Below are 13,193 nucleotides of genomic sequence, written 5' to 3'. Positions count from 1 at the left end.
CCTATTTCACAACGCTATTACACATAATGATGCAACATAACTGATATAACATACGTACAATACATAAAGAAAGAGAAAAATTAATATCTAGCAAAGGTTTATTATCTCCGAAGTGTAATTTTTTTACAACCCTGTTGGTATTACATACTAACCGCAGTAAAGCATCTGTCACTTTAATAAATCGCTTCATTCATAGAATTTCCTCTGACTTCGTATAAGTACACTAAAAATTCATTACTGTCTGTTGGTACGCCTTCATCTTGAATGTGCTAGAGTCATTTGGTCTCCTACTTATGCTGTTTACATTCATCTTATCGAATCCGTACACCATCGCTTCTTGCGAGAAATTGCTTAGAGGCTAACCTAAAGACTTGAAATTTGTTACGTATCTACAAAAAACATGCAAATATTTCTAGGTCTTAAAGTTAAGTTATCTGCAAAAACATATAATTATTGCTGTATTGCTTATTGTTTGACTTCAAGCCCTCGAATTATTGATGTGATGTATTTGTAGATAATATTGTGTGGCTTTAAGACCTAGAATAATTATTTATTGTAGATAATGTTGTTTGACTTTTAACTATCGAATTCCAGTATGTTTTTCCACTGCAATGTGACAAGAAATACCAAATTTTATCTATTTTCTATCCTCTTGTTGATTACATCCTAAAATTGCTACTAAATGTTCATATTTTCAAGGGCACTGTGACCTTCAATTCCAAATTCACCCTATTCTTTGTAACCTCTCTTTGCTGTAAGAATACCAAATTTTTCTCCACTACGATTTGACACGAAATACCATATTTGATTCTTTTATTTCCTCCGCAATTTTCAGCCACGTTTTTCTTCTTCTGGCATCCAGCTTTGGAAATAAGCCTTCCTTGAATGTGAATTTCAGCCTGATTGCTGCATTTTGTTAATATTTCCAAGAGGTCACACCAGACAGTGTCCTCTTGCTGATGCCCTGACCTTGTTTGACCTATTCCAGGACTCGGTAGGCGGCACCAGTCCTAATGCGGCAATGAGATTCAGAAAACACAGAAACTCCCGCAGTGTCGGCAGTTATATAGATGAAAAGGTAGTTGCATGTTTTTTTTCTTTTTTTTTCTACTTAAAATCTCTATGTACATAATATAACCAACCTATATAACTAACCTATTTAACCATATATATTGAATTATATTTACTCAAAAAATAATATAATTTGCATGCTATGCGATGCTTATTCGGGGTATGCAGAGAGAATGGACTGACGCACGCACTCCTAGCTTCATTCAAATTTATACATTGTTATTTTATACCGACTCTTGAGCACATGAGCCGACTTCACAGAGACGTGAGCCGACTTCAGTAATTGATTCACTGGAGCATCACCAACTTTTTTCCATTCACTTGCAGGATATATAGCTTCAATCTACATATCCATAATACCAAAACAACACTGTGGAACACGTTTAGTCTGATGACAGTGAGAAGCAATTATTACTTCATTAATCTAAAATCTTTACTTCGCGCCATGTTTTGACATAATAATATGTATTAAAATACTTATTTAGTTATTTGAAACCAAAACTGAGATCCTTATGAGGTTCTTAGGTTTGTAGTTTGGATTAGATAAAATAAGTAAAAAAACTAACCTTAAAACTTTCACATCAATAACAACAAAATGAAAATGCTGTAGAAATGAGATCCCTGAGGCGTACGTGAGGTAAAACCATGTATGATCGTGTGAGAAATGAGGAGATCGCAAAAATGCAAGGCTGACGTAAGAGTAATCAGTAAGATTGAGAAAGGGACGCTCGGATATTTTGGGTATGTAGAGCAAATGAACAAAAAAAGGAGTTTAAGAAGAAGTTGGCATGATCAACTGAACCAGATTCTTGATTCGGGCCATCTCTATAGTCAGAATAACAGAAGAGTATGTATGAGACGATGCATTAATGTGAATGAGGCAAGGACTTTGTTCCAATACCGAGTCCTTTGGAGGTTCCTCCTTGAAACGGCGTGATGGTTAGTTAATAAATATTTTCAAAACTCCCTCTCAACAAACTTCTGTTTCCTTTTATGGCTCCAAAGATCTACCTCTTTAACCCCTCAGGCGTCTGGCATATTCTGTCAGAAGGTTCTGCTTTCCAATGAAATCCAAATAAATTGAATATTTTTTAAAACATCTGAAAACTAAAAACTACTCTTGAAAGGTGATTATCACAAATAAACATAAAATTTTGAATGCAAACATTAAATAAAAAATGGCTCACCTTACTGAAATGATTGTTTTATAAACATTATTCACTCCATAAAGTTATTTGTTCCTAGGGGAACTTATCCCCTGCCTAAGTTTCCTTTTTGGTTCAGTTTTAAATTTAAACAATTGCTAATTGAAAAAAAGAAAATTCACAAATTATTAAAATATACAAACAACTTTCTCAACTAAGAGAATTATCCAAAATTGAATCTGCTAGGTGCTACAAATCCTACTAGAGACCAAATTTAATCTTAGCCCTAAACAATTCTGGAAATTTGTTAAACAAAAACGTATTGATAATGATCTCCCTTCTGGTTTGTTCTTTAATGAAAATCATGCTACCAATGGTCTTGACATTGCAAAACCTTCTCCTCTGTCTATTCTGATACCCCGTGCACCATACCTCCAATCGACTATGCTAATACTATTGACCTTAATAATTGCCAAATCACACTTACAGATCTCTTCAATTCCTTAAAGAACCTCCCCAGCAAAACGTGCACTGGTCCTGATCGTATGCTTAATAAATATTGTTAAAAGAATATAAATTTATGATTTCTAAGGACGGGTTGTTTCGGAGAATTTGAACAATTCATCAAATTTCAACGTTCATTTCCGGGTTCTCTGAAAGTCCTATTCAAGTTATGTTATTATATCATTATAGGCTAGTTGCTTGACAAAACTGAAATTAAAACAGAACTTGAAAAAATCTTTCACAGAACTTGAAAATGAACGTTGAAATTTGATGAATTGTTCAAATTCTCCGAAACAACCCGTCCTAAGCCAATTTTGTTATACAACTTATCTGGAAAATTTCTTATATCAGACCTATTTTCAAATCAGCAAACAAGTCAAACGTTGTAAACTACAGACCGATATCGATTATATCTCATATTCCCAAAATTTTGAGTCTATCGTCACGAAGAAAATCACTCCTGTTTTCAAAAATGTTCAGATTGAGGAACAGCATAGATTTAGATCTGCTAAATCTACCACAACTAATTTACTTTCCTTTACTAATACCATTCTCAAAGCTCTTGAAGACAACTCTCAGGTAGATGTTCTTTACACTGACTTTTCTAAAGCCTTTGATAAAGTTAACCATTCAATCCTTATGGTCAAACACTACATGCCATCGGTATAAGAAATCTATTATTATCCTTCTTGAATTCTTTCTTGAGAGAAAGGAAGCAAAATAGTGAAAATAAATAACTTTGAGTCTATTAATATTGTTGTAACGTCTGGCGCGCCCCAAGGAACTCATCTAGGTCCGCTTCTTTTTAACTTATTTACTAATGATATTTTTGGTGTTTTTCTCACACTCGTTTTTGGTTTTTTTCAGACATTAATAAGATTCTCAAATCAATTAAATCCTACCATGATTGGTGTAAAAGCAACAGCTTGGAATTAAATGTTGAAAAATGCAAAATTATGTCATTTACCGAGCGAAGAAACCAATTATTTTTTATTATAAACTAAATGATCTTTGCTTATCTACTTTCCAGTTTTACAAACGGTCTTTTCGTGATCACATTAACAATGTGGTTAATAAATCTCTTAAGCTACTTGGCTTCATCAATGGAATCACCTCTGACTTCAATAATATTATCACCCTAAAAACTCACCTACTGTTCGTTGGTTCACCCTAATCTAGAATACTCCTGCGTTGTTTGGTCTCCATTATATGATGTTCACATTAATCATATCGAATCCGTACAGTATCGCTTCTTAAGGGGAATTGCTTGGAGATTAGGGCTAGAAAGAGGCGATTACTCATACAATGAACTTGAAGTAAAATTAAATCTTTCTTCTTTACAAAAACGTAAGAAGTACTTTGGTCTCATCTGCATTTTCAAAATTATTAACAGTATGATTAACTCACCTAATTTTTTTGCAACTCATCCCTTTTAATATCCATAAATAATGATTTGCTTTTCCTCAATCAACACTCCACAAATTATGGATACCAATGTCCAGAATTTCCAGACTTGTTAACTCAAGTCAGGACCTTGAATTTTTTGATGTAAGCCTAAATGATTTTTATCAGTCATTACGCACGTTAATATTTTGTATTGATATGTCGTGAACTCCATCAAAACCTTGATCCTGTCTTGGCTTGACATTATCTCTATTGTTTTTGTGCCCTATTTTTGTCACAGCATCTTTTATTGTAACGATGTTTGGTATTAAAAAAAAATTATAATTTTTTTTTCTAATTGCGGTCGAACCCTTTGGTTTCATAGAGGTGTACATTTTAATTCTTATCTGGTTAACTTCTTGATTTGAATATAAAGCGTGGTGTTTTGTCTTTCTAACACCATGACAGTGATGGAGACACAACGATTTCTAACGGAGTAAGCTTGAGAGTTGGTCGGTGGTTTGAAGCCCGCACCGAATGAAGTATTCAGAATAAATTTCTGAGACATCTTTATTTGAGGAAGATGGCTACTTCTTGTGGCTCAATCCTACTGGCTTTCTCTTGGGTATGCTCGAAATTAACCATCTATGTGTTAGGATCTACACATTTCTTCAGACTGACTCGTGGATGGTTCGTAAACTCGACTATCATTGAGAGCATTAATTTCTATCTTCCCAATGGTTATCCCCGTCACCGATAGCATAGACTGTTTTATCTCCCGGCCTGCAGGACTAACTTGTCATTGGTCTTTTGTTAAATAGAATCACTTCAGATATTGACATGTTCAATATCGATGAAGCAGAGTTTGCAGCAAGCTTTGTTGCTGTTCGTACAATATCTGCTTTTATATGTTTATTTGTATTTCCTTGTGTACTTACAATGATCAATATTAAATAAAACAAATTAAAATTGTATTTTGTAATGTTTTTTAAATGGTTGAATTAATTTGAGTTTTTCTTTCAGTCATTGCAGAGTTTGGAGATGGGCCCGTCTTCGGCTATTGGAAGTGAATTATCTCTCCACAATCTCAGTTTACAGAACAAGAAACCCAAATCAGAGATGAAACATTCTTCCACCACACCCTGTGATAACATACAAAACCTTCTCTCATTCTCCGAGTCGGATCTTACCAAAGTAACAGACACAATATCGCCGGAAAGCTCTTCGTCTGTGGTGGATTTCTCGTCTAAAACAGACGGGAAGGTTCTATTTGAACTTGGAGATAATCGACAAATTAATGATGCGTCGAATAATCAAAATACAGACAAGAGCGATGTTGGCAATTCTAATGGTGATCAAAGTAAGAGCCGTTTGGACAATTTGCAAGTACTTGCTCTACAAAGCGACGTGGAAAAACTAAGTAAAGAAATCGCCGTGCTTTGTGCTAAGGGTTTGAATGAATTGGAAATCGATGGAGGAAAATCACCACCGAATACAAAAGATTTAAATGCGTCGTTTAACGAAAGCGATTCAGATGCTGTTAAATGTTTAAATTTCTCGAACCTATCGGACGAAACTAGAATTCAACGCAGCAATTCGAAAAGTGAATCGGATTTGACCAACATGCGCGGACTTAAGTCAACGGTGAAAGATATCTTTATTTTGGATTCAGATGGTAAAAAGATTCAAAATCGCAGTACACATGCGTCTTTGAAAATCAACGCATCAGAACACGTCAATAATGAAGTTTCGTGTTCAATAGATATTGAAAAGATCGGCGACTACCCGCCGTATTGTAATCACCCATGCTCGATGAAATGCCCGCGGTTGATGGAAGATTGCCCTCAGCTGAACACTGGCTACGACCAATGCGATAACGGCGAAGAAATCATGCAAGATGTCATCGTTTTACCGAGCGCTGAAGCTATTCTGACATCTAGTTCGCATTTTACCGATCCGTTTTTATACGACGATGAAAGCATCAAGCAGAGTCTGTCTCTTAGAGAAGCCGTTTTAAACAGCCTTCAAAATGATGACGATGAATTTCATGATGACCTGAACAACGAGGACCTCATTAATCGGGCCAAAGAAGCTTTTGATGTTGAAGACGGTGAATCAACGCAGTTCGATTCGGTTATATCAACCGAGAAAGAACGTAAAGTTGGCAACGAAAGAGATTCTTTAATTGATATTGTTTCATTTCGTATTTCTGACGGCGGTGCTTTCGATAAGAGCAAATATTCTAATCAAGTTTATACCGAGACAGTCAGTAGCGATAATTCTAGCTACGGTTCGTGTAAAAATTTCAATAGCTTAGGCGTTGAAAATGTTGAGATTGTTAATCAAAATACTTGTAACATTCAAGATTGTAGTTGTCCTGCGAAAGCATCCGGTGGAAACATTCCAGAACATTGCAACATTGAGAACGCCAAATGTAACAATCAAAATGCCGAGACTTCGGGAGAGGTGTTAGTATTGAATGCCCTTGTCGATTCCGGGAATGAATGCTCTAGTAACGTCAGCGTGGAATCTTCTAAAGAATGCCGCGAAAGCCTCGAAATCTCTTCCGGAGCAAGTGACGAGTTGTTGTCACAAATTAAAAATGGCTGCTCAACGTCTGCCATTTTCGAACCGGAACAAAAGAAGCAGGACTCGAGTAACGAATGTTCCGTTAATGGATACAGTTAATTATATTAATTTTAGGTGTAATGTAAAATTTAACATACTATTTATAATAAAATATAACATATTTATTGAAATAATTGGCCATTGTATCACGTTAAAGCTTGCATTGTTACCAAACATTAAGTATGATTATTTTTTTTTAAGATTATAAATAAATTTTGTAAATCTTGCCTGATTCTATATATTATGTTATCGTTAAAAATGATCTGTTGATAAATTATTTTATCTGAAAATTGTATAGACTTCAATTCGTTTCTTTCATTTGTAGAAGACAAAATCAAGCTAATAAATACATCACTATTTTTTCGGGGTTTGTTAAGGAAAAATGAATGTTGAAAAGTTGTAATAATAAGTGAGACTAGCAGTCCATAACAGATTTCTGATACTAACCCTGATATATAGCAGTGAGGCATGGAAATGACAAAGAAAGACTATAAATTAGTAGTTCTGTGAACAATAGACGTCGCGTCCAAAAAAGTGTGTTTTCTCTTATTTACTAAACCAATTTTTTTTCTGAAATCATGAGATTTTTAAGTAGGTACTTAAATACTTACTTACTTTATTATAAACCATATATTTTATGTACTATTTTTTTTAAATTTTAAATAAGGAATCATACAATTTTTTCAAACAAACATTTCTATCTCAAAACTATTCTTTTTTCAAACTTTCTTCAGGCAAGTAGGTACAAATGTTAATAAGTAAGTTTGAATAGACGCGACGATTTCAAATTTGAAAAAAGAATCTTTACTGAATCATTAAAACGGCCACCATCTTGAATTGGAAACGGAACACACACGAAATGCAAAATGAAACAATACTTGGCTATGCTCGGTCAAAAAGATGTCTGAAACGTATGTGTGGCATTACGAATGTAATGTAGAAAAAGATGGAAGGCCAATGTAAACATAGTGAAAAAGATTAAGAAAGGGATGCTTAAATAAATTTAAATTTTATGTTGATGATTGGGGAAAGGACTGAGAATATATTTATGATACTCACGTGAATAAATGAGACTCTATAACGGGAAAGTATTTATGAAATTGGATGAAGCAAAGATAACTTTCAAGACAGACATGTGTTGCGATCTGTTCTCTCTGCCTACCCCTATGAAGAAATAGTGTGATGTTTAGCTAGATTTAATGCGAAGCAAATAGTGGTTTAAAAAAAATCTATGTGATCTCTAATTTTGGCTTTTATTAATTTTTTCCAAATATATATATAATGTGATATTCTTTATTTTAAATTATTATGAATTTGGCTAGTAATAATAATAATATTAAAGTATAGATTGACATGGTTAACTTTGTAGTCTGTCGTGTCGCCTCTGTAGATTTTAAGGATACCGGCAAATAAATATCCTGTACTTAGGTTTAGAGGGTATTTTATCGTCTTCTATAGTCGTCGCCGTGACTTGTTCAAGATACCACGCGGCAGAACAGAAGTTCTAGCACAGCATTGCAAGACAACAGGAATGATGCTTTCAAATTAAATTTAAATGTCTGACAGTCGATAGACAAAAGTCGCCATCAGTTAACTGTCAATATTAATTAACAACAATTTTTTAATAATGTCATTCGTTGTGCAAAATAACTGGCTTATTAATGAATGGAGGTGAACTAACGAAGCTCTTGGAATTGAAAGAAATCATGTACGCAATTCATTGGCTAAATTAATTTATCAATTGATTCCATTCCTGCGTGGAGAAACGAAATTTGTTAAAATATCACTAGTTATGACTAAACACCTCATTAACTAATTAATTCTCTTTTTTAAGTGTCCAAAAATACACGAAAACTGCACAAGCATACTTGTTAAAGTTGGTATTTCATTTCGACATTTTGTATTTTTAATTTTACGAAACCGTTAACAGATAATTAATTCCATAAACAGATCCACCAGTATTGCCATCATGTAACGATTTCTTATTTATTTCGTGTCAATATCGGTTTGGCTGTCGACAGCGCACCCGTGCTCTGGATCGAAAATCGTCAAAAGTTGAGTCTTTAATATTTGTACATTGTTAATAAATCAATTTGATCGTGATAGACCCTTGATCTGAATAGCAAGGTATCCACCTAATCGAACCTAACGTAATCTCCTTCCCCTCCCCACATCCTTTAGCCATACTACATATCCCAATTGGCGACGATGCAGACCAGTTGGGAATTTTGTGACAATAAATTTTACTATAAATTTGTTGCTCTTTTAGCCGACTGCAAAGTTAACTATGTCGTTCTGTAATTGGATTTAAAGTATTGTGTTAGGGCATATTATGCTACGTAAACATACGCGAGCCCAATTGCAGAGCTGAACCTCAATTTAGAGGAAAGGTACAAAGCAACCGCAAATAGCGTGAAACGTCGCTCGTAATTGCTTCGTTCTTTTCGCATAATTCGTAGATCAGCTTGCATTTCGGTTGGCAAATGTATACGTTCCATTAGATGTGAGGTATTGATTACGATATGAAAATTCTATTTTCAAATTACTACGCTTTACCTATTATATTGACAAATTGTATCGTCAAATATGTATATTTTATATTCTTGATAAATGGTAGAAAACTGCAAATAATCGTATTTTTAAGAAATATTATTGAAATAATTTCTGTGTCAGGCCATTTTTCTACAGGGATACGCATGTATTCGATACTCATTATTTGTACTCACATCACACCAGAGATGTGCAAAATGGGTACCCAAAACCATTTGAAATGCAAAATGGAAATGGGTCAAAACTTTTCCATTTGAAAATGCAAAATGCAAAATGCAAAATACCTATTTTCAAAATGCATTGAAAATGCAAAATGGTTTCTCAGGTCAAACAATTAAATTAATTATGGAATTTTTAAACAATTTTGTCATTTAATAATGGACATCAATGTAGAACAAACATATTACATGATGGTAAATCCAAAAACACCACGACTTCAGATTATAAAACCACAAAAAAATTACGAGGGAATAATGTTGCCAACGCAAAAACATAGAAACTGCTATCTAACATTTAATATTACAGCGTCATGGCCCCTGTTCAGAATTTGAATCAGTATTTTTTGTAATGGTATCACTCAATTGCCAGGGCTCCTACCAGGGAGCAACTTGACAAATGTAAATTATCTCTCATAGCGAGGTTGAGGACCGACTGATATTTATTTCAAATAAATCCATTTGAAATGGATTTATTTGAAATAAAGCACATCTCTGCATCTCACATGGTTTGTACATCAAAACTAGAATGATTTCATAACCTCACTGACAACTGAAAGTTTGCTGCAGTTGTCAATTTTATATCCAGTCATTTTTTGTTGACTGTTTTGTTCCTAGCATTGATCTAAACATCTAAAGCAAACGCATTGTTACATTAATGTCTGATACAAGTAACGCCATGTTGAAAATCTCGACAAATCGACTGGCAACGACCTCGCACAGCTGATCGCGGAAAACTGGCGTCGCTGACAAGTTTATAAAATGTCCGCAAAGTATCTGCGTACGAACCTTGTTGACTATCAAATACTTGCGTATCCCTGAGAAAACAAAGCCTTAGAGTTGAGACGACCAACATATACTTAAGATTATATGTATTGGTGCATATCTTTACACACAACAGTGATGTCATTTCGAAACATCACTGATAAACAGCCTTTTATCTTGCTTACATCTGCTCATTCTTTATTATTGGGAAAGGTAATACAAATTTTTCAGCAAGTTTTTTTTAATCATTTTAAACATGAATCTTTTTTATTTTCATTGTAATTTTCTTTTCTAAAGTTAAACAACAAGTTTTAAACATGCTGTATGCAAGCAATGCATTCAATTGTTTATCTCTGGTTGCGATACCTATAAATACCCCAATTTCATTATCTTAACTGTAAAGCAAATTTCTGTTTGATATGATTTGAAATTTTTGCGGCCAAAAGTATTATCTTGATTGGTTTTTGGGTTATTATGGCTTGCGCGCTTCCTCCCTAATAAGCCAACGTTTTGGACTGTTTTATAGTGTCCGTCACATATCCAAATCTGCTCTGATAATGGACAATTTAAAGCTGTCCGAAACGTTGGTTACTAACCCAAAAGTTAATCACGATAAGATTTTTTGTCTGAAGCAGCAAAAATTCTTACAGTCAACCATTTTCAGCAATGCTATTTCCACCGTGAGATTGTAGCTATGAATTTGATTTGTCATGAAATCTGAATAAAGTTTAAAACATCCCAACTTAGTCATTATATATCCATAAAATGTTCTTGTGATATAACTGTAGTGATATTTGCTATATATAACCTTTTGTAAATAACTCTAACATTGAACATAATGTATTTTAATTATTATCCTAAAAGGGAATATCTCGAATTTAAATAATACAAATGATAATAAGTATATTTAACTGCTGCTATTAAAACGAATCAATATCAATTGTCAATAGTTTGTCTTTAATGTGATTGCCAATTGATTGTTTACAGAGCCAATTGAAGAGATTGAAAATTGAGACTTCTATTTTAGGAGCCGGCAAGAATATTCAATAAATAAAAATACATTTTTGTTAAGACCAAAATGAAGACAATACCATACTTGATAAAGTGACTTTTTTTGTGTTTAACAAACCCTGTAGAAGTAATGTCCAAAGGTAAAATTAATGTATAAGTTCGACACTGCAATTGCAGGGCTCGGGCTTTCTCAGAGTTAAACACATAGACAAGCGCTATTGCCGCAGCGCAGCAATTGTTTCGCTGTGTGATTGATAATCGTTCTTTCAGTTCCTCTGTGTTTACTCCCTCCAACAACATGGGTATCTTCAAAACCCATGTCCAGTTCTTCCTCTCTTCAAAAAGTCTCGCCACGCAGCATTCCCAAAGTAGACATGACTGTGTAATCAATGTAAAAAAAAAACGATCCATTCAAATTACGTGCCATATATTTCCATCTATGTTCACAACAAAAATCATTTTAAAATCTCATCCACAGATGGCAGCACAATTGACGGCAAGTAGCGCACGAATGCTTCTTTTCAGTACAGCGTCAAGTCAGTTTGAAACTATTTGTGCGGTCGTCGTTTGGAATATTTATAATCATTTGAAATTTTTCCAATCAGTAATGAAAATTATCTGATAAACTGACTCTGAATTAACCGTAAATTAATGTTGATTTATGAAAAAAACGGTGTTATTTTTTTTTCTATCTTTTACATTATTTATTGTACTCAAATCTTATGAATAAATTGTTTAAAATACATTAAACGTGTTATCACTTTCAATATTATAACTACAGTCAAATATTTAACAGCCAATATCAGAACATAGTTTTTCACATAATGCTGTTTGGGCTCAATAAAGAACTCCAGCGAAAAATATTATTGCTTAAAAAATATAATATTCATATACATCAATAAATGCTGAATCTCAATATATAAGTTTTACTTAAAAAGCATCTTTTAAATACAAATAAAACACTGTTTAGTTGGTACAACTGAATCTGCTGATTCTGACTTCACAACCAGTCTACGCGAGTAATATATCTATGGTCTACAATATCCACATTTGAAACAATTAAAATGTTGTTTTTTTTCTTTTCGTTTTTATGATGGAATTGAAACATTATTTAGGCACCTATAATAATTTACTAACTAATTAATCATAACGCCGTTTCTCTGCAGAGGTAGGCAGAGAGGAGGGACCGCCAAACAACTCGGTCTTGGTACACACTCCTTGCCTCATTCACATTCATACATCGTCTCATACATAATCTTCTATTATACCTACTCTTGACATGGCCCATCTCAAGTATCTGATTCACTTGATCTACATGCCCAAAACCATCTAAGCATCCCTTGCCTTGCATTCTTTGCGGATCTCCACATTTCTCACACGATCCTATATAGTTTTACCACGCATACGCCTCAGAAATCTCATTTCTACAGCATTCAGTCTACTTTCATTCTTCCTCTGCCAGTTCCATGCATCACTTCCATACATTAGGGTAGGTACCAGCATTCCATTGTGGACTGCTAACTTCGCTTTTTTGGACATTTTTTTGTTGGCGCCAACTGCGTTCAGTCCTCCATTAATGGAGTTACCTGCATTTACCCTTCTTTCAATATCTCTGTCAGCCTTCCCATCTCTCTAGAACATACTTCCTAAATACACAAACTCATCCACCTGCTCCAAGTATTCCTCATTCACAACTATATTGCACACTGTTTTCGTACTCTCTCTTTCAAACATCATAATATGTATAATAATTTATATTTAAAAAAAATAATGATATACAATTGATCGATGGTGATAGGTGTGTTATTTAAAAGGGACATTTTGAAGTTAGCGTCATAATCAAAAAATTAGGTTGCTTTTTTGCAGAGGTCAACAAAACAACTGAACAGAAAATATTGACAGGTTGATTGAGTTCTGTTAA

The 13,193-nt window shown here is 34.0% G+C and overlaps 1 protein-coding gene across 1 annotated transcript in view; it reads left to right on the top strand.

Annotated features, from left to right (window-relative positions):
- Uvrag (UV-resistance associated gene) overlaps positions 1–11,979 on the top strand; it is a 67,225-nt gene extending 55,246 nt beyond the window's left edge. The window contains exon 9 of the mRNA XM_089649409.1: positions 5,127–11,979. Within this exon, the coding sequence (XP_089505535.1) occupies positions 5,127–6,791 (1,665 nt within the window). The 3' untranslated portion in view covers positions 6,792–11,979. The remainder of the gene's footprint in view (positions 1–5,126) is intronic.
- Positions 11,980–13,193: the final 1,214 nt, after the last annotated feature.

Source organism: Hesperophylax consimilis, chromosome 30, assembly GCF_061612785.1.
Source record: "Hesperophylax consimilis isolate HC1 chromosome 30, BYU_Hcon_1.0, whole genome shotgun sequence".
Lineage (NCBI taxonomy): Eukaryota > Metazoa > Arthropoda > Insecta > Trichoptera > Limnephilidae > Hesperophylax > Hesperophylax consimilis.
This window is presented reverse-complemented; position numbering and strand designations above follow the sequence as displayed.